Source organism: Podarcis melisellensis, assembly GCF_964234715.1.
Source record: "Podarcis melisellensis genome assembly, chromosome: 1".
Classification (NCBI taxonomy): Eukaryota; Metazoa; Chordata; class Lepidosauria; order Squamata; family Lacertidae; genus Podarcis; species Podarcis melisellensis.
In genome coordinates, this window is record NC_138528.1 from 84,517,072 (window position 1) to 84,538,616 (window position 21,545).

Sequence of the window (21,545 nt, forward strand, 5' to 3'; positions counted from 1 at the left end):
ACTGAGAGTGTTGCTACCTACTTTAAAAGACTTGGGGCAAAAGCCCAAATAATTTTTCACATAATATGCATAGATGTAAATTCAGTTTGACTCAGAAGGGGGGAAATCCTGTGGCTGTTATTGTCAAGGGGTGTCAACAATACTTATTTATTTTTGGACACAGTGCACTGTATGTGGATTGAGCCGTCCACTACATTCACGATCTGTTGTTAAGAACTGCTGCCTATGTACATATTAAAATGATAATTATTGTCCAATATCTAACATAACCTCTCACTTCCTCCCCTCCCACTCCCCCTTCCCCACACGTGACATGTCTCCTTCTTCCCCACCGCATTCAGCTATTGCATGTGCCTCTGGGCAAAATAGGACAGTGAGTGTCTGGGGCTCACCAGCACTGTGTTTTACAGCATACCCAGCCTCCCTTTAAGCAAAGAGGTTTTTTTTAATCAAGTTTTTAAAAGGATGAGAAGGTGTTGAAGGTCTGGCAAAAAAAGACCGGTAGCTCAGCCGTCCGTCCCCCCGCGCCTTAACAACACCTCTGGAAATAATGTAAAGACACCATACATTTAAAGAGCAGCTCCAATAATTATAGGAGCTTTAGTGTACCCTTCAAAAAGCTGCAATACCCAGCACCTCTAACAAACTAGTTCCCAGGAATCTTTGGCTGTGTGTGTGGTTTAAATGTATTGTGTGTATGCAGCCCAAGCCAGCACTGTCTCATGAAAGTCGTGTAACATCATCCAGTTCACTCAGAAAAAAGTCCCACTGTGTTCAATAAAACTTAATTCACTCATAAGTGTGTTTTTGGATTACAGTTTTACAGCACAATCCTAACCATATAAACTCAAGGCCTATTTAATTGAGTTGAGTTTATTCCCAGGCAAATAATCCTAGGTAGTAATCATGGGGGACTTCAACTTCCCCGATATCTGTTGGAATTCAGACTCCACCAAGAGTGTAAGGTCTGACAAATTCCTCCTTTGCATCGCTGACAATTTCATTTCCCAGAAGGTGGAACAACAAGGGGATCATCTATCTTTGACCTGGTCCTCACCAATAGGGAGGAACTGATTGATGAAGTGGAAGTGCTTGGAAACTTGGGAGGAAATGATCATGTTCTCCTGGGTTTCAGGATACAGAGGCAAGGGAAAACTGATTATAATCGGACACACACTCTGGACTTCATGAAGGCCAATTTTGAAAAGCTGAAGGAGCTACTGGGTGTGATTCCATGGTCAGAAATACTCACTGAGATGGGAGTCCAAGAAGGATGGGAGTTTCTCCTTTTAGAAAGCCCAAATGCAGACAATACCAACAAGAAAGAAAAGTGGGAGGCATCTAAGGAAACAGGTGTGGCTGCATAAGGAGCTTATAGATGAGCTGAGAGTTAAGAAGGGCATGTACAGTATAAAAAATTAAAGAAAGGGGAAATTACAAAAGAGGCATATACATGAGTAGCCAGCAGTTGCAGATGGAAAGTCAGGCTGGCTAAAGCTCAGAATGAGCTCAGGCTTGCAAGAGAGGTTAAAAATACTAAAAGGTTTATTCGGCTATGTCCGAAGTAAGAGGAATAACAAACAAGTGGTGGATCCTCTGAGTGAGGAACACAGATAAATGCTATTGGGTGACAGAGAAAAGGTGGAACTACTCAACATCTACTTTGCCTCTGTCTTCACTCAAAAGGAAAGTGATGCCCGACCTGGTGATAACAGAATAAATGATGTAAGGAGGGAGCTGCAGTCCAAGATATGAAAAGAGGTAGTAAGGGAACACCTAGCTACTTTAAATGAATTCAAATCTCCGGGGCCTGATGAACTGCAACCAAGGGTACTAAAGGAGCTTGTGGATGCAATTTCAGAGCCTTTGTCTATTATTTTTGAGAATTATTGGAGAACAGGTGAGGTCTCTGCAAATGTTTTCCTCTTCTTCAAAAAGGGGAAAAAGGAAGGTCAGGTAACTACCAACCTGTGAGCTTGACATTGATACCAGGGAAGGTCCTAGAACAGATAATTCAACAGTCAATCTGAGAGCATTTAGAAAAGGATGCTGTGATTACTAAGACCCAGCATGGGTTTCTCAAAAATAAGTCATGCCAGACCAATCTGATTTCTTTTTTTGATGGAATTACAAACTTGGTGGATCAGGGAAATGTTATGGACATTGTGTATTTTGATTTCAGTAAGGCTTTTGACAATGTCCCCCAAGATATTCTTGCAAGAAAACTGGTAAAATGTGGGTTGAAAAAAGTAACTGTTAGATGGATTTGTAGCTGGTTGACTGACCAAACCCAAAGAGTATTAATTAATGGTTCTTCGTCATCCTGGAAAAAAGTGACAAATGGGGTGCCCGGGCTCATTGTTGTTCAGCATCTTTATAAATGACTTGATTGAAGGAATTGAGGGGATGCTCATCAAATTTGCAGATGACTCCAAACTGGGAGGGGTAGCTAATGCCACTTCTAGTCTCCCACCAGGACTAGATGGACTTTTGGTCTTATCCTATTTATTTACAGTATTAAACTTATCTATTCTGCCCTTCCTCCAGAAAGAGTCCAGGGTCAATAATAAACGGCAGCTGAAAACAGTTTAAAAACAACCTTCTAAAAAGATTTAACCGCACTGGTGTCCTTATTATCCCCACAAGGTAGCTTAGAATGAGAGAGAGTGGCAGGCCCACAACCACCCAGTCAGGTTGGGAGCTGAGCAGGGATTCGAACTCCACTTTCCCTGATCCAAGGACTGAAAACCTCCCCAGGAACGCTCACCACTGCGCCGCAATGGCTTACCGAGCAATTTCCGGGACTAAGTGCCAGTGACACCTGGCTCAAACGGAGCCCTTGTTTACAAAGCATCACAGGAGTCCCTTATTACAGACGCCGCGGCATTAAAAACAACACAACCAACACCTTTCATTTCAGATGCAGAGTTTGACTTTTCTGCGGGGCGCCCCGTTGGTGAGCACACAGATGCAGATGCGCGTGTGTGCATGTTTTCTATACTTGTGCCCTGAAAAGTCTCCGGAGGGGAAAACCTTCGATTGCGGAGGGGGGGGGGCTTGGGTCCACCCCCCTGATCCACACCCGCCCCCCTCGCCGCTTGCTCGCCTCCCCAGCCCCTCGGCCCCAGAGAGGCCCCGCTCCGCTCTCGGGGGCCGCTTTCTGGGCGCAGGCGGGGCCGAGGGCGCGGTAATTGCAGACCCAGGCGAGGTTTGCGCCGGGGACAAGCTCAGGCAGGGCCCCGCGGGAGCTGTCGGCTTCCCCCACCAAAGCAGTAGCAGTTTGGCAGCATTTTTCTACCCTCGCCGCCTTCCCGGGGGTGGGGGACGGACGAGAGCTGACAGCTTCCTGTTGTCTTCTATTTTTCCACCCCCGCGCCGTAGGTTAATAAAAAAAGAGAGAGGGAGCTGCGGTGGGGCGCCCGCATTTTTCTCTCTGCCCGTGCCCTCGGCGCGCCGTGCGTCCTGGTCAGCGCGCAAGGGGCGCAGCCGAGCTGGGCCGGGGGGCGGGCCTTTGGCGCTCTCCGAGGAGGACCACCGGGGGTGGGAGGGAGAGGAGGGCCGCTGGCTGGGCGCTTCCCCGTCGGATCTCGCCGGGGTGAACCACAGTTCAGCGTTTGATCCTCCGCCCCGGGGCTTGATCGTTATGTTTAAAAGGAGGACAAATTGTCCCTGCTTAATGATACCCTTGCCCAGGCCCAAACTCCGGTGTGGCGCGCAGCGGAGCGACCCCCCATCCCACCCCACCTCGCGCCACTCCACCCTCGACGCAGTAAAGTCTCAGCTCGAGATCGCCCGGGCTCTTTACGCCCAGGTCCAGAACCTGCTTTCTATGGCAGCAGCGGTCAGCTGCGAATATGGGGTGGATCTGGTGATAAAAGACTCTGGCCTCGAGGGACTGGGACCCTGCTCAGACTCTCGGCTCAGTCATAAAGTTCAGTGGGTGACCTTGAGCCAGCTGCAGCCCCTCAGTCTATCTTACCTGGCAGTGTTGTGGTGATGATAAAATGCGGGGCTGGTAGAACAACCCATGCCTGGACTGGGGATCCTTTTCAAGATGGAAGGATGCACTCTACACTCGGCAACTTTTTATTCAAGGGAGAGCACATGTGGGTGGTGGGTGAGGCCACAGGCAAAAGTGGATGGAGCAACCAATGTAAATTTTATTTAGCAGACCAAGAAAAGGCAGGATGTATATAATAAATTAAAGCTGCTTTGAGCAGCCACAAAGCAATTTTCCTCCGCAATTGAATATAACTGTGACCAGGTAGGTTCCTCCATACCTGATGGGCTGAGGTCCTTTGTCAAGTACCCTTTTCTGGGCATCCCTACCTTCAAAAGTTAGGCAGATGGCTGCAGGGGAAAGGGCCATCTCTGCAGTGATGCCCTGATTATGGAGGCACCCTCTCAGACTTGTATGCCTGGTTCAGCCTTTGTTACATTTCAGACACCAGGCCGTCCTTTCCCAACAAGCTTATTACAACAGCTTGGGCTGTTTTAGAGTTTGTTATCTTTTTATATACTTTTAAGGGGTGCTTTCTGGCTAGTTCTCCTGGAGCTTGTTGTATATTGTGTTGGATTCTAGTTGTGAGCTGCCTTGAAGATTAGAAATATTGGGAAGGAGAAATATATATGCTTGTGTGTATCCATGGAGAGCTTTTCAGGCATACATAAACCCCAGCACCTCATGCTGCAACTTGCAGTATGTGTGTGTTGCTGGAGGAATAGAGGGAGTTTTGATAATCCCCCCCATGTCACCTCAGCCCTCTTAGTTTTTACCATAGTTGCTCTCATGGTTCTAGAGCCTATGCAATTCCCTTTAGCTTGACTTGTATTACAGTGGTACCTCGGGTTAAGTACTTAATTCGTTCTAGAGGTCTGTTCTTAACCTGAAACTATACTTAACCTGAAGCACCACTTTAGACCTCCTGCTGCTGCTGCACCGTCGGAGCATGATTTCTGTTCTCATCCTGAAGCAAAGTTCTTAACCTGAGGTACTATTTCTGGGTTAGCGGAGTCTGTAACCTGAAGCGTATGTAACCCAAGGTACCACTGTACTTGATCCTAAAGGTAAGAGATAACCTAGCAAATTGATAATATAAAACTTGTTTTCGCTTTCACACACACATCAAGAGGTCTGGCCTTACATATTTTACACCTTTTGTACTGGTGAACAACACTCCACCCCCAAAATGGACACAAAGTGAACATCACAAAAGGTAGATTTATTATCCCTACATACTTAAGTTTTCTTTTGTACATGACAATCAGAATGAGTTAGTATAAGCCGTTTTTAGCCCTAATTCTATTTCTGTGGTGACTGAGTATTATCTGTTCAGATACTGTGGTATTTTCCCATGCAGTTCCATTGTGATATATGTATCTCTGTTTCCCTTTGCTTTGACTTACATCTGTATGGTGCCCCTTGTTACCACAGCAGCATAGGAGCTGCTTCTTTGTGGTATCGCCCCACACTTTTGCCTTAATATTTAAAGGCCCAGTGTCTTCTGGAAAAGGCCAGCTGCATAGGTTCTTCCCACCCTATTGTCACTTGGCTAAGAACAGAGGGAGCAATGGACCCCCATACTGCTGGGCCTGTAAAAGTTACAGTAGCAGCATGGACTTAACCCCTCAAAACTGCTCCCATGCTGCAGCTGTAACATGCCTAGCTCTACAATTCTATGATCAGGGGTGCCAGTTCGAATAAAATAGGGGGGGGAGGTAATCTCTGCCCTGCACAATCGAACACAAGATGCGGCACAGTATTTAAATGGCAATGCCCATCAACTTGGGGGGCAGCCCCCTCAAATATTTTATTGTGGTTGAAGGAACCTCACTCCCTAGGAGTTGACTCCTATATGTCTATGATTCTATAGAAGGGGCATCTGTAGCCCACATTTTTAAAAATGGCTGTTTTCTCCTCTGTTTTACCAATGAGATGTATTTGAAAAGAGCCCTGCTGTCCCTATACATTTGACTAAGATCTCAAAGGACTGCACGTCCAGCCCTTGTGGCTGGAGAGAAACGTTTTGAGAATGGTCAGGTAGCTTTGTCCAATGCTGCCTTCAACGTATAGACTGGACAATGCATTCAGTGCACAAGGAGTGGAGCTTCAATGTCCTGAGCAGGTGACTGCCTCTCTCCATGGTGCTTATTCAGCTTCAACCCTTCTCCATCTTTCAGTGCCCATTGACTACTCTTATTCATGGCTGCATGGGACTGCTGCTCCAAAATCTGTAAAAATGCAATAGTTTATAATCAATTAATGATGTGCATTAGTTATCATGAGACTAGCATTTGGGTTTCTTTGGTACCTTATCAAGCTCCTCATCCCCTCTTCTCTTTGCACAGAAGTTACACATCCTGTACTTGTGACGTTGTGTCAGCTATGGCATATATCTAGCAAATATCTAGTTTGTCTCATGGTACAACAAAGCGCCAGCTCAAGGGCCTGCTGTCAGTTTGCCCCCATTTTTGTTGCAATCTGAAAAATATAGTCTCAACAGAGCCGTATGGTGTGATTCTTCAGAATGTGTAGATTGGCTCATACTTAGCCAGACCCAGCAAAATTACAAAATTGATTTATGGATACATTTTTAACATGTACCAATAAATGACAAATGGACTGTTTACTCTTCTTGATCTGTTGAACTGAGGACACATCATTATGTTTCCCATGGCGAGGAAAACATATAATGCATCATCTCTATGGCTATAGCTGCGTGTGTGAACAACACTTTGGGGACATTGTCAAAACCAGATGATGCAGATTACATACTCTAATCTGCATGTGGGATTACATAATGCTGAGCACACATTCCAAATGGGAAACAGCTCAGAGTTGACTTTGCACAGCTCTGCAACCCAACGTACATACTCCTGAATAAAGAGGAAAGTACAACTTGGAAGCTGTCAGTGATTCTGTGGAAATGGCCAAAGAGTAGAGATGGTGATGAGGTAGAAATGCAGGTGGTGGCAAAGCAGACAGGATGTGTGGTAGAGCTGGGGGATGCCCAGGTTGGCATGCAGTATTTGCACCAGAATGCTCTTCCTGGTTTCTGCTTCTTTGCTGTGCTTATGAGAACAGTGCCCATTTGCAGTCCTTCCATTTCCTTAGCCTTACTGAAGTACAGTGGTACCTTGGGTTAAGTCCGAGGTCCGTTCTTAACCTGAAACTGTTCTTAACCTGAAGCACCACTTTAGCTAATGGGGCCTCCTGCTGCCGCCGCGCCGCCGGAACACGATTTCTGTTCTCATCCTGAAGCAAAGTTCTTAACCTGAGGTACTATTTCTGGGTTAGCGGAGTCTGTAACCTGAAGCGTATGTAACCCGAGGTACCACTGTATGATGACCCTTCTGCATTTCCAATCAGCACTCACTGGTACTCAGGATTCCACTAAGTGCAAGATAGGTCTTATATATGTCTGATATATGGTATGAGGTTAGGCCTCTGGATACCTGCTGCTAAGGAGCAAGATCAAGGCAGGGCTGTTGCTGTCTTGGGTTTCACAAGAGGCATCAGGTTGGTCGCTGTGGGAAAGAGGACACTGAATTAGATGGACGTTTGGTCTGATCCAGCAAGGCTCTCCCTATGTTATGAAGAGGCTGCATGTTTTTGTACCACACCCCGTTACACAAGGGATGCCTCATTCTAGAGCTATTGCCAGTATGATGCAGAGCAGAAGCAGCTCATGACGGGATCATAATGGATTATGAAGATAGGACAAATAGAAAGTGCAGCGCTGCCTGTGTGGTCTCATTCACAAGCACAGCCATTGCCTTCAAAGTTCATGGGTGGTGCACATGGATTCCTTAAACCCTGTGCTTTATAACTTCCTCTCTGGACATGTACCCAGGTCACTGAGTTGGGCTGAACCATTGCTGGAAATCCCCTGGCTGCCTCAGCTTCTCTAGTGACTCATCTTCTTCATTTTGATTCCTCCAGAACTTGCTGAGAATGGCAGAAGATGAGCCAGGCAGTAAGGAGCCTTTTTGTGCCCTCTTATCCAACAAGATAGGCAGATATCTAAGTGGGGAAATCCCCTGTAAGATCTGTTAGCTCCACTATCTGGGACTCTGAACAGGCTGACAGCCTTCTGAATTTTAAGTGTTGCGATGCTGAGGTTTCCCCTGAAATAAGCTGCTATTTATATACCACCATCAGGTATCACACACTGTTAAGTCGCCTGCCACTAGACAAAGAATGGACAATAATGAAATACTGGGCACAGCAGATTAATGTTATTCTTTGCCTTCCTGGTATCAATCCATCCCTTCCTAGCCCATAGCCCTGTCTCAGATATCTAAAATGCATTGCATTTCATGTTGCAGACTGAAAAAGTTGCATGTTTCTTTGATGGGTAATAAATATGATGGAGGAAAATGTTCAGGAGTTGATGCACAAGGAAGCATATGGGCTACACCAAGTGCCTGAGCACAGGGAGCCTCACCAAACCCCCTCTCTGGCCTTTGAAATTTAGCAGAAACATGGCATATTTTCAAGTTCCTCTTCATGACCATGAAAGCAGCAAAATTGTTCTTTTTAGAAATGAACATTGAGATTACAGTATCTGGATGTTGCATGTGACATGAAACAGGTTTGTAAGTTTCTCCCAGGAGAATTGAAGCCCTTTGGATTCTAGGGTGAGGAGATTCCTGGGACTAGCCTCCCCAAAAAGTTGACAACAGACACATTCTTAAGTGTGATGAGTAAAACCCCTGCACTGAGAATTGCCTGGTAAACCAAGGAGGAAAGTTGGCATAAACCCAGAGCTTGTTTACTGGCCTTTATCATTTCTCAAGGCCAGTCAGCTGTTTCCTCACAAGAAAGATGTTTCCCCTGTTTCTCTGGCTTGTGCTGTTCCCTACCCCAGAACAAGCAACATTTCTAGAATTCATGAAGTTGCATCCAACTTAAGTAATACACAGGGTGGACCTATTGAGAACAGCTATTATTTATGCCTAAATTAAGTCAATTGATTTCTATTGGTTTGCTCTGGGGTATGACTTGGTAAACTACAACCCACTGTGTTTTATGGACTTGCTTAGGATTATGGACCATTCTGCATAGAATAAAGTGATAGTGAGACAACCTGTTCTTAGACTATACCATGTCAGACTGCAGATAAGAGTATTTATTTTTATTTTTTTAAACCCACTCTGTTTATAGAAAACAAGCATGGCTGAAGAAGAGATTTAGTGTAACCCTTTCCTTAAGGTTACTACATTCAGGGAATTAAACAAAAATATGGGGAAGTATTCAAAGATATAGTCTGAAGTACAGCCCAGAATTCTACAACCCCAAGTCTCCCGTTCTATTCTGTGTAGAATGGTTCCCAGTGTGTAGAACAGCTTCCCAGTGACAAGTGAAGATCACCCTGCTCTGGCCTAAGGGGGAAAACAAGTCTCAAGTTATGTCAGAGCAATTCACTAAAAGCCCACCTAAAAGTCAACTGGTGGTGGTTTTTTTTGGGGGGGGGGCAGTCATGTCAGCTGTCAGATTGAGAAAGTGGCAGCTAGGAAAAGAAATAATAATAATAATAATAATAATAATAATAATACCTTTATTGTCATTGTACAACCTGTGTACAATGAAATTAAACAAGCCTCTGCCCCCAAACACTCAATCCCTTTTCAAACAACACACCACCTCACAAGTCAATTTCGCTATTATTTTCCATTCAACAGCCTAACAGCCCACGGATAGAAGCTATTTTTTAGCCTATTGGTATGGCTGATTAAATATACTTCTATATCTCTTGCCCGAGGGTAGAAGATTAAAGAGATGATAGCCGGGTGTGAGTCATCCCTGAGAATTTTTTTCACACTCCTAAGGCAACAATCCCTTGCGATGTCATCTAGCGCAGTGTTTCCCAAACGTTTTTGGGCAACGGCACACCTGTTTACTGAAAAAAAATCTCGCGGCACACCACCATTAAAGCCCCGCCCCGTGACGTCAGCGCGCAGCGTCACGCCGGGAGGGACGCACAAAAGTGAAAGTTTTTTCCCTCCCCCTTGCTGGGGAACCTCCAAGCTTTGGGGGTGGGAGGAGGCAGCAGAGCGAGGGACTGAGGGACGGCGGCAACTGAGGCGGCTGCGGCTGAGGCAGAGCTGGGAAGGGGGTTTCCAGGGGACACGGCAGCTCCTCGAAAGGCTTCTCTCAGCTGCGCTCAATCCGCCTCGGAGAGGATTTCCCCTCCGGTCCCATGCGTTCGTTTGGGGCATCGCTCCGGCTGCTCCCTCTCCCGCCGCGCAGGAGCGATGCCTCTCTCTGGCTCTCCCTCCGCGCAGGCTGAGGGAGGGAGGGAGGGGCGCGTGTGACCCGTCTCTGCTGGGAGACCAAACCCAGCGAGGCAGAGTCGCGCGGAGGCGCCCAGGCAGCGCTGCCGGCTGCGAGGAGGAGCGCCAGGCAGCAGCAGGAGGCGCGGCCTCTCCTCGCCGCCGCCGCCCCGCCTCTCGCCGCCCGACTCGCCCGCCTCCCTCCAGGCATCTCGCGGCACACGAGGCAACGTCTCACGGCACACTCGTGTGCCGCGGAACACCGGTTGGGAAACACTGATCTAGCGGACACAAGGGACAGCCCATGATATCATGTGCTGTATTCACCACCCTCTGTAGAGACTTTCTGTCCGTGGCTGTCAGGCCAGGATACCACACTGTGATACAATATGAAAGGACACTTTCTATTGTGGACCGGAAAAAGTTCATCAACTGTTGTTTAACATTATTCTTTCGCAAGACCCTGAGGAAATGGAGTCTCTGTTGGGCCTTTCTGACCACCTGAGTTATGTTGATTTTCCAAGTGAGGTCCTCACTAAGGTAAACTCCCAGGAATTTAAAGGAGGAGACTGTCTCCACACAGCCCCGCCCCCATATACAACAGGGCAGGTTTCCCTCTCTTCCTCTGGAAGTCCAACACCATCTCCTTTGTCTTACTAATATTTAGGTGCAAGTTATTCTCTAAGCACCATGTAGATACTTTTTGAACCTCCCCTCTGTACGCTGTTTCATCTCCACCTGCAATTAGGCCCATTATGGTAGTATCATCTGCAAACTTAATAATTACTGTGGATGGATCAGATGATATGCAGTCATATGTGTACAATGAGTACAGGTAGGGACTTAGCACACATCCCTGTGGGGTGCCAGTGCTAAGCTTCAGGGAGGTAGATGTAACAGTCCCAATCCTCACTGTTTGTGTGGATGCCGGTTCTGTATATACCGGAAGTAATTTCATTGGCCAAGCACAATTCAGAGCTGGAGGGTCCTTTGGTGTGAGCCAGCATAGCAATTCCTATGTACCGGTACTTGAGCTGAGGACAAACTAGAGGCAATGAGTGCTTTTTGCCCTGTTAGTGAGTATTCCTAGGGCATCTGGTTTGCCATTGTTACAGACAGCAAGTATGCTTCAGTCTGACCTAGAACAGCAGGTGTTTTTGTTGTAGTAGTTAGGTATTTTAGAACTTTTGTAATCCATTCTTCACCTAAAGGGCCCAGAGCAGAGAATAAATATTAAAACAAAACAATACAAAAATATACATAATTCAAAGTACAGTAAAGTCACCAAGTAGGAGCAGAAACAATATGCACTTAGGATGCTCCTGAGAGAATGAGGTTTACGCTTATTCCTGGGACTTTAGCTAGGATTTACATCAGTCATCCATATTCCTTGAAAATACATACTGTCAAACTTTGAATACAATAAAGTGTTTTTTTAATTACTTATAAGAGCAATTTGTATTGTAAAATACTCAACCCCAATACATTTTTAAAGTTGGCTTTGCATCCTTTTAGAAGGCGGCATTCTATTCTGCCTCCTTTTTCTCATTAGATCAGTGTAAGTTATTTGAGTGTCACCTACTCTAAAACCTCAAGGCATTACTATGAACAAAATAGGAAATAAAACCCATAAATATGATGGACTTAAAAAGGAACATCAATAACCCAACCCAAAATTATGTAGGGGGAGCCTCCCTGTCCAAAACAACAACCCCAATAAAGAACAATTGTCAGCTGGAAGATGTGGACTCAAAACCCCTAATAACTGTGCCACTATTAAAACTAATAAAATTGCAACAAATTTACTTAAAATCAGAGGGGAAATTAAAAAAAAAAGTCTTCTTGTTTCTAGACTGGCTTTGCATAAGCATCTGGGTTCAGTGAATAATTTTATCATTTTGGGGCTTTCCCAGATGGTTGCTATTTGCAGGTAGGATTCAATCACCTGTTGACAAATTAAGGTTGCACAATTAAAGCTGTTTGGAAGGTCTTGCGCAACAAACCTGCTTCCGTAAAAGACAGACTTTTTGAGAGAAGGAAAGTGATAGAAAAATGCACTGGGACATGGGCGTAGCCAAGGGGTGTAGCCCGTCCCCCCAAATCCTCAAAAAGTATTGAAAAGCATTGAAAATACTCAATTAACTGAGGTTCTGCTCCCCCCACCCAGCAGAAGCCTGACCCCCAAACAAAAGCCAATCTCCCAACCAAAGCTGGCTACGCCCATGCACTGGGAGGTGTGGAATAACACTTGCCTTGATGCTACATTGTCTAGCTTCCCTGCATAAGATCAGAATGAATGCTCATTTAATAGCCAACATCATCTAAACTCCCTGCAAACAAATCAGGATTAATGCTCAATGAAAATGTCCACTGGAAAACACCCAATATCTTTGATGCCTATCCTAGGCCTAACCATTTCTATGTAGCTAGAGTGTTTTTCCTTTTCTTTTCCCTCCAACCTCTCCAGGGCAGTGGGCAGCCCATTGGTCATGGATCCCAACAGCATCTGCCGGAAGACCAAGCGGCTGGCTGGGAAGCAGGCTGAGCTGTGCCAGACGGAGCCTGAGATCATGCAGGAGGTGGCCAAGGGGGCCAGGCTGGGCGTGCGGGAGTGCCAGTACCAATTCCGCTTTCGTCGCTGGAACTGCACCAGCCACAGCAAATATTTCGGCAAGATCCTACAGCAGGGTGAGCTGTTGTTTGGGGAGGCAATTTCTCCCTTTGGGATTTTCCCAGAGACTAGAAGGCAGGTCTAGCTCTACCACTGGGCAAAGTGATGCAGAATCAGCAGAAATGCTTTTCTGTCTGGCCACATCGACACCATACATCTAAAGCAGTATCCTACTAAGCAGTCATGGCTTCCCCCAAAGAATCCTGGGAAGTGCCGTTTGTTAAAAGTGCTGACCACACAGAGCTGCGGTTCCCAGAGCCCTTAACAAACTGCAGTCCCCATAATTCTCTATGATAGTTAAAGTGGAATAGGAGACCTGGTGTGTGTGTGTGACCTTCTGTCTATGCCTGAATGCTGAAGTGTATCCATGAAGAGAAGCATCCGTCCCCGCCCCCCCCCCCACTGTGATATGCTGAAAAGTACTGAGGCTTCCAGACAGCAACCATATTTTTCAGTCAGCCTGCAAAAACTTCACACATCACCAGCTCCAACTTTGTGTGTACACAGAAAATATGTCAAGGTGCGAAGTAGTCTGCATTCTGCATGTCAGTTGCCACATGCATTTCATAATTTGCATGAAACGTACATGTCTCTGCAGCTGTTGCATGTGATGATACACACAAGGGTTTCAAATCATTTCCAGCACCGAAGTGGTTTCCATGTTGGAAAATATTGGGAAGAAAGCTTTATATGCTCCAAGCCCTACAACTAATTTCATTTATATCATTTATAAGGGAAGAAGGGTTATCCATTTTTCTGAAGGGCTGCAACATGGTTGATTAATTGATTGAAACCTTTCTGATCAATTAAAAATGTTCCTCCAGGCAGCAGATATTTAAAAACAAATTGTAATTATTTTAATTGCTAGGTACTTACAAAAACCACAGTAGCAGGCTCTTCTCAGAAGCAGCCCTCCTTTTCTCATCCAAAGGAAGAAATGGCTCTTTTAAGATGCCTGTTGTGACATGTGCATAGATCACTGAAAGACAAAGGAAATATGCATTTTATGTATAGCTACCGATTTATTCATATGCAAATGCACACAAATTTAAGTGATTGATTTAAACACTTGATTTACTAAGATTTCTTTAATCTGGGAACAGTCCTCAAAATGAAACTGGGTGCTGCCTTTCATTGCTTTGTGCATGAAATCAAGGTCAATCATGGAAAAAACAACACTTTCCCTGTCCAAATATTTTCTGCACTGTGGCTGGATGCAATAGCCAGTGTGGTACGGGAATTAGATGTTGGACTAGGACCTTTCTGGGAGCAGAAGGATCTGGTACATTTTCCTAGGTGGGGGGGGGGTTGCTTTGTGTCTCCCCCTCCCCTCGCTCCCACAGAAGGCACGGGACAACACTGCATTAGAGTATGTGAGGAAAGGGAATTGCTGGGTCCTCAGGGCGGCACAGGTTATTGCTACAGGCCGAAGGTTTACTGCTATGACATGTCTCACTGTCCTTGTAATGAAGCAATTATGGGTGCTCCCAGACAATACAGCAGCTTTTAATAAAGCCCAAGAATGTATCCGTGTCTGGGAGTGATTTACTGCCCCCCCATTCCCCCCCCCAAATTAGACTGTGCTCCTACATGTCCTTATAGCTTCCTCCAGGCTTCCCAGCAACCTGACAGAATAGGGGCCTGGGCAATAAATAACACACACTCCAGGAAGCCCCCTTGCCACAATACTGGATGGTGTCTTTTTTTTCAGCCCTGCCCCAAATGTAAGAGGACAGGCAGGTCAAAAGGACATGGCAGGATCCTGGTGCACTGCCCTAGGGCCAGCAACAGGCACACTATGGGCACGACTAATGTTGTCAGGCTCATAAAAAGGGTTCGTAAAAATAAGAGCCACCTTTTTGAGGAAAATTTCATGGGACGCTTTGGACACCAACTTGGGAGGTCAGTGTTATAATTTCTATCTACTGAAATACAAAACAAGTGGCTCTACACATCCCACTCCCAATACCTGCAAAAGTTTCAGGGTGGACATACTGCTCTGCTTCCAATCAGTTCATGTCCCATAACTTCCTACTGAAATCCTATAACTTTAAACCACTCATGCTGTTGTTTTTTCTTGATTTTGTTGTGCCCTTTCAGATGGCAATAATACAGTAATACTGGGGAAGCATTACAATGCAACTAATAAAGCAGAATGGTACAGGGATGATCCAATATAAACCCACCACCAATGCCCTATTATTGCATTAATAACATGTTGCAAAACGCAAACCCCCCCCCCCCAAAAAAACCCCACACCCTCACCAGTCTATAGGGACTTATAGACAGTGGCTGACATTTCTATTGAGAGCACATGCTGACGATGACACTATTTCCCTTAGATATTTGATCTTCAGAGCCCTTTCCAGCCAGAGCAGAAGCCCATCAGGTGTAGTTCGAAACCTACGGAAGTAAAAGAATGGAAGGCTCTTTCCCTTGTCGGTCATTTCACTCCCTAATTAGCAAGCTGCGGCATTGTGTTTCCACCCGCGCTTCTCCCTTGGACATTTATATGTCTTAAGGCGACGATTAGAGTCCAAGGGACTAAGCAAGTGAACCTTGGTGGCAGCGGTGCATGGATAGAAACTGGATCGGGGGTAGTGTTATTTGTGCAACGCAGGAAGGTATGCGCGAAGATGCTGCGGGCAAAATGCATGGGAGCTTGTTGCTGCCGAGTCGGGCCGGGCAGCCGGCCACGTAAAGGAATGCCCTCCTGCAACGCAGAGAGAGAAGCCCGCGCGTTTTCATCCTGTCCTCCCTCCGTGTCCTTCGCTCCTGGTATCTCAGCTCGGCGGGCGGCTCCGGGTTTGTAACAAGCCGGGCGACTGCTGGCAAAGTGAGAGGAGGAGGGCGGGCGGACGGGAGAGACTGAGCCCCCGGCGGGTGCGGCGCCTGGTGCCGGAGCAAGCAAAAGGAGAATCCCCCTTTGGCTGTGGCAGGTCCCGGCATGGCGAGGGATGCCTGGAACTCGTGTCCCGCGGCGGAGGGGCGACTGGCGCCCCGCTGTCAATAAGAATCCAGGTTATTGGGGTGGAGAAGGAGGAGGAGGAGGAGAGCGGGGGGCATTCCAACCCGGCCTTGCCCTCCTGGTTGCCGGGCTCGGGCAGCAAAGCAATTCCTTATTGGAGTAGACTGATTTTTCCACCCGCCGCGTTTTCCGACGGGCTGCTGAGCAAGAAGAGCTCAACCCGGGCCGCGCAATTCTCGTCCGTAGCTGCCCGCTGAGATTTGCGCGGGATAATCTCCCGCCGGACTGTGCCGGGTGAGGCAACTATGACCGCCTCCCGCTCTGCCGCCCTTTGCATGGCACCCCAAGCTGCTGCCTAACTCGGGTTAAAAACAAACGAACAAAAACAGCCCGTGGTCGCCACTCGAGCGACAGCCTCTTGCCCAGTCAGCTAGCCCTCGTGTCCCCGCAGCGGGGAAAGCTGCAGTACTTCCTGTGTAGTCCAGTCCCACGCAGCCGTAGGCAGACATTTAAAGCATATCGCTCCAAAGAATCCTGGGGACTGTAGTTTACCTTTTACGGAGCTACAATTCCTAAAACCCTTAATAAATTACAATTCCCAGTATTTTTTGGGGGGTGGAGAAGTGCGCTCACTAGTTTTAAAATGTCACCAGCGGGCCTACTGATTACAGTGGGCCTTACTCCCAGCATAAGGCTGCAACGTTAGACTTGTACAGATAGCTGGAGTTTGAAATTAACATTGGAGGCCGAGATAGACCTCTTTGGGTGATAGCTGATTGGAGGCAGGGCCAAGAGGTTCTTAAGCCTGGCAAATAGTTCTACTAAGGAGCAGAGTTTACTTCCTTTCACCCTACTTTTAAAATGTGTTTAACAACGGGGAGGCAGAAACTGAACAGGTGCACCCACCCCACCTGGAACTGCAGTGGGGGAATCTTCACTGGTTGGATTTCTGCTTGTTATGCTTTTTTAAAGGCCGTGCTTTTTGCCAGACTCACCCCTGGCAGGCCCATGAACTAGTGGCTTGTTTGTTTGTTTAAACCTGACTCCATTTGATGTTCTCCATTTCTTTCTTCTTTCCCTGCTCTGCCCTCTCACTCTCTTACATAGATATCCGGGAGACAGCCTTTGTCTATGCCATCACAGCGGCCGGCGTGAGCCATGCCGTCACCCAGGCCTGCAGCATGGGCGAATTGCTGCCATGCGGTTGTGAGGCGACTCGGAGCCGGTCGCCTCCTCTGCCCCCCGCCATCACAGGGTCAGAGGGCTCCGCTTGGGAGTGGGGCGGCTGCGGGGATGATGTTGACTTTGGCTATGAGAAATCCCGCCAGTTCATGGACGCTAAGCGCAAGCGTGGCAAGAGCGACATTCGAACTCTCATTGACCTGCACAACAACGAAGCGGGACGCCTGGTAAGGGCAGCCTCCCCTCACTACTTGGGTATCTGGAATCCTCCTTCCACAGGCAACCCTGCCTTCTTCCTTGGCGGGTGGAGAGAACCGTGACTGCCCCATTACTTGCCAGAACATGGCCTGCTTAGGCTTAACTTGGCTGCCCGTCACATCCTCACTTCCACTCCAGTGACGCAGCCCTGCCTTGTGTTGAGACCTATTTCTATGGTCAAGGTCATCACCCCAACTGCTCTCACACAGCTTGAGCCCTCATCTGGTTCTAGGGCTAAGGATTGCTGTTATACATGTGCATTTGGCCATGCTCTGTTCCATGCAGTAATGGGGCAGAGTATCCTGTGGCTACAGCAGCATGTTGTAGTCCCTTGTGCTTACAGACACTGTCACTACTGCTGCCATGTTATCTGCTAATACTGTACAGGCACATCTATATGTGCACATAAAGCTGGAGGTAGGGGCTTTAGGACCAACAAGTGGAGAAAATCAGTGTAGGTTTTTCTGTTGGGCATATTTTCTTGGGGTAATCTGTTGGTGAGTGAGGGGAAAGCCAGCAGTGGCCCACAGCCAAAAGTGGAAGGGTCCACCTCTTTTCTCCCCATTCTTTTTGACACCCCCCTCTCTCACACACACACACCCTCAATTTCCTCTCCCTCTCTTCCCCTGCCCCCTTCCTCACTGCCCTGCAGGCTGCCAGAATTTGGGTAGATTGCTCATTCCAGAGGTCTGAATTCAGCGCTTGCAGAGGGATTAAAAAATTTGGCCAAAGGCCACATAAAATTAGATCAAGGGCTGCAGCCTGCAGTGGGTGGCAATATAGGGCACAAGTGCCACTGCCAGGTATTTGGCCATCCCTGCCTCACTGGGCCTCATTTCCATGGCACAGCAAGCCAGAGTTCCTGCCCCAACTGTTAATTCATTTGAAATATGTGTAGAACAATTTGGACACTTTTTACTATTGGGAGTTGGAGGAACACTTCCCTGCCAGAGGATCCGTACACAGCTGTATCATAAAATCCCACACATCAGAGTAACAACTGATTATCAAAAGTATTCATACCCACCTCAAATTCATATCTAAAAATCATCCTTTAGCTGATCAGGCCTGCTTTAAGCTGTTGTTCCTTAACTTTAGTTGGCCATCATTTTTAATGGTGCAAAAATGCTAGAGTTGGATGAAGTGTTTATTCCCAACTCTCCATCCCAAGCATGCACTCTCTCTCTTACCCACCCACATCAAACTCTTTGTATTTCCCCTCCCTTTCTGCAAGCTTGCTTCTAACTTCATGATTCAACCCTGTATGCCCTATAACCAAAGCATGTTCCCTTGATAGGCTAGATGCCTCTTTCAACCTGCCTTCATTGCCTGCCACCTGAATTTCCCTCTGTAATCTTTAGGTATCCTCTTCCTCCTCCTGCCTCTGCCTGTCTTTTCCATCCCCTCAATCATTCCTGGGGCTCATCCTGGATTACCACCAAAAACATACTGGCTGGCAGAACAAGAAGATTTCATGATCCCCATCAGAACCATCAATTTATCAATGGATAATAATACACAAGGCCAGAGGGGACAGTTAGACAGTTTATGAACAGGTATGCAAAGCAGACAGATCTATGCACTTACATGCATAGAGAGCTCATGTGATGTAGTACTGAAATGTGGGAGGTGCATGAGCCTGGATCAAATCCAGTAGCAACAAGCTCTGTAGGAGTAGATTTAGGCAACTGGCAATTTCAACCCACCACCCTCAATATGGGAATAATAATACTGGCCTACACTGCAGGGTTGTTGTAGAATTCTTGATATAGCATATGTAAAGCGTTCCAAACGTTCCAAGACTGTATCACATAAATGCTAAATATTACTGTTGTATTACATGCTCTCCCATGTAGAAGAGGGTAACCCAGTCAGAGTCTTTTGATCCATATTCAGAATATGGGAAGGAGGTGGGGACAGGGAACCTAGTTCTCCTGAGATATTATCTCCTTCATAATCTGGCTTCTAAAGCATGGTGCTGTTGACATCACCTCCCTCCTCTTTTGTGAATGTAAGGCACTGATAGGCAATGTCATTCTCAGGGTCTGAGGGCCAGAACACAGTAATCTCTGTGGATGACATGCATTTTCATTTTCTTTTAGGCTCAAAATGAGCTTTCTTCCACCCCACCTTCTCTTGTAGTTGAAAGCAGCCTTTGCCAACCTAGTGCCCTCCAGTTGTCTTGGGCTACAGCTCCCATCAGCCCCAGGCATCATAGGCTGATGGTAGTTGTAGTTCAGCTCTATGGTGAGCTGATTTTGATATTGCCACTTCCACCATTGCAGTGTGTTCTTGGAGTATGAATTGTTTTTTTCCAATGGCTGTTTCTTTTCCTCTTTCCAGGCAGTGAAGAACCACATGCGGACAGAGTGCAAGTGTCATGGACTTTCGGGTTCCTGTGCATTACGCACCTGCTGGAAGAAGATGCCCCCTTTCCGGGAGGTGGGAGACCGCCTCCTTGAACGCTTTAATGGGGCCTTTAAAGTGATGGGCGGCAACGATGGCAAGACACTCATCCCTGTGGGACGGAATATCAAGCCCCCGGACCGGCAGGACCTCATCTACTCTGCCGACTCACCTGACTTCTGCGTGGCTAACCGCAAGACGGGTTCGCTGGGCACGCGTGGACGAGTGTGCAACAGCACCGCCATGGACATGAGTGGCTGCGACCTGCTATGTTGTGGGCGCGGCCACCACGATGAAACACTTCTCCTGGAAGAGAACTGCCTTTGCCGCTTCCATTGGTGCTGTGTGGTGCAGTGCCGGAAGTGCACGGTACGCAAGGAGCACAGCTTATGCATTTGAGTGGGTACAGAAAGGACACTGGGCAGGGATGGCCCAGAGCATGAGGGCAAGGATGATGCCCAATTTGCCACAGAATCCAAAGACAGGGAGCATAATCAAGCCTGCTATGGGTTTGAGGGAACATGGATCATTCTGGACTGCCTTGGATCCCCAGAGCATGGAAATGGATTGTTTCTGAAACCTTGGTTCCCTGCAGTTTCCAGCACTTGTTGGCTATAACCTCCTCTGTGGCAGGCCCTGCGCCTCCATTACTCATTGACTGGACATACACTCCTGAAGACGGGAGACTGGTGTCACCTGACATTCTCCCATCATCATCCCCAGCATCTTGGTCCTATGTGGGTCTCTGACTATAGGCCATGCACAGTTTCCCTGGAGGGAAGTGTTGTGCCTCATTTATTAATGGATCTTTCCTGTGTTTGAGAGAACAGCAGAGGTTTCCCTGAGCTTGACTGCTCACTCCCATGGCTTCCTTGCCCCCCTTCAGTTGGGGCTGCTGTTTCTCTCTGCATTAATAAAGCTATTTAAACTAACATGTCTTAATCCATTGTTGCAAAAGGAAGTGTTCACAAGTGCACTTAATACAGATGAGTAATTTAACTAGAAGTTTAAACTATTTTCTTGTTCATCCCATAGGCATCTGGTTGCTCCACTGTAAGAATAGGATGTTGGGCTGGTTGGGCCTTTGGTCTGAACTAATCAGAGCATTTAGAGTGGCATGAAGGTGACTTTGCCTAACATTAATGCATTGCTGTTAAGTGACCTTGGGAGCATGTCCAAGAGTGTTGAGAGATTATGTCTCTTGCAGGTCAAGAGCTCCTGTGGAGTTAGAGATGCTGGGATTGAATGGTGATGTATTTGATGTCAAGACCACTCAGTTAGGATTTGGACTGATTTGGTATGAAAGGCATGTCCTATATGTTTTGTAGCTTTGCAACATTGTTCCTTATTTACACTGTCAAAGTCACTTGTGGAAAACCTCTAGCACTTCACCTGTGCAGATGAACAAGTGAGGCTCCCAGCAGGTAAGTGACATGTGCAGGTAGGTCACACACATTCATCAAGGAGTCTTCACACACAAGAATTCATCAGCCTTTTTTTAGGTGTGTCAATTTGGGGGAGGTCTAATAATAATAATAATAATAATAATAATAATAATAATAATAATAATAATAATAATTTCATAAATTCTTTCTATTTCTCCTCTCCTACGCTGCCTTGTAAGAATAAATTAATGCCAGAACCCTCATTCTCTTTCATGCATGGAGACACGAAACACAGAATTCTTCCCAAATTAACTTACTGATGGCAGCTTGAAGAACCTTTTTCCCACCAGAGGGCGCCAAGCGCTTAATGTAGCATTGCATGTTGCTGAGAAAGAAGCAT

At 46.8% G+C, this 21,545-nt stretch overlaps 1 protein-coding gene and 1 long non-coding RNA gene across 4 annotated transcripts in view; one reads left to right on the forward strand and one right to left on the reverse strand.

The window, feature by feature from the left end:
- The window catches only part of WNT6 (Wnt family member 6), a 44,829-nt gene extending 24,137 nt beyond the window's left edge, over window positions 1-20,692 (forward strand). For 2 of the 3 annotated variants that reach the window (XM_081907180.1, XM_081907179.1), the window contains exons 2-4: window positions 12,743-12,963; window positions 17,022-17,323; window positions 19,698-20,692. In XM_081907180.1, the coding sequence (XP_081763306.1) occupies window positions 12,765-12,963; window positions 17,022-17,323; window positions 19,698-20,159 (963 nt within the window). In that variant the 5' untranslated portion in view covers window positions 12,743-12,764 and the 3' untranslated portion in view covers window positions 20,160-20,692. The remainder of the gene's footprint in view (window positions 1-12,742; window positions 12,964-17,021; window positions 17,324-19,697) is intronic. The other variant, XM_081907181.1, reaches the window with a different exon arrangement.
- On the reverse strand, window positions 10,422-16,810 carry LOC309367652. The gene is made up of 3 exons (XR_014167263.1): window positions 16,019-16,810; window positions 13,823-13,925; window positions 10,422-11,480 (listed from the first exon to the last, which is right to left on the reverse strand). It is a non-coding gene; the product is annotated as an uncharacterized lncRNA (long non-coding RNA).
- Window positions 20,693-21,545: the final 853 nt, after the last annotated feature.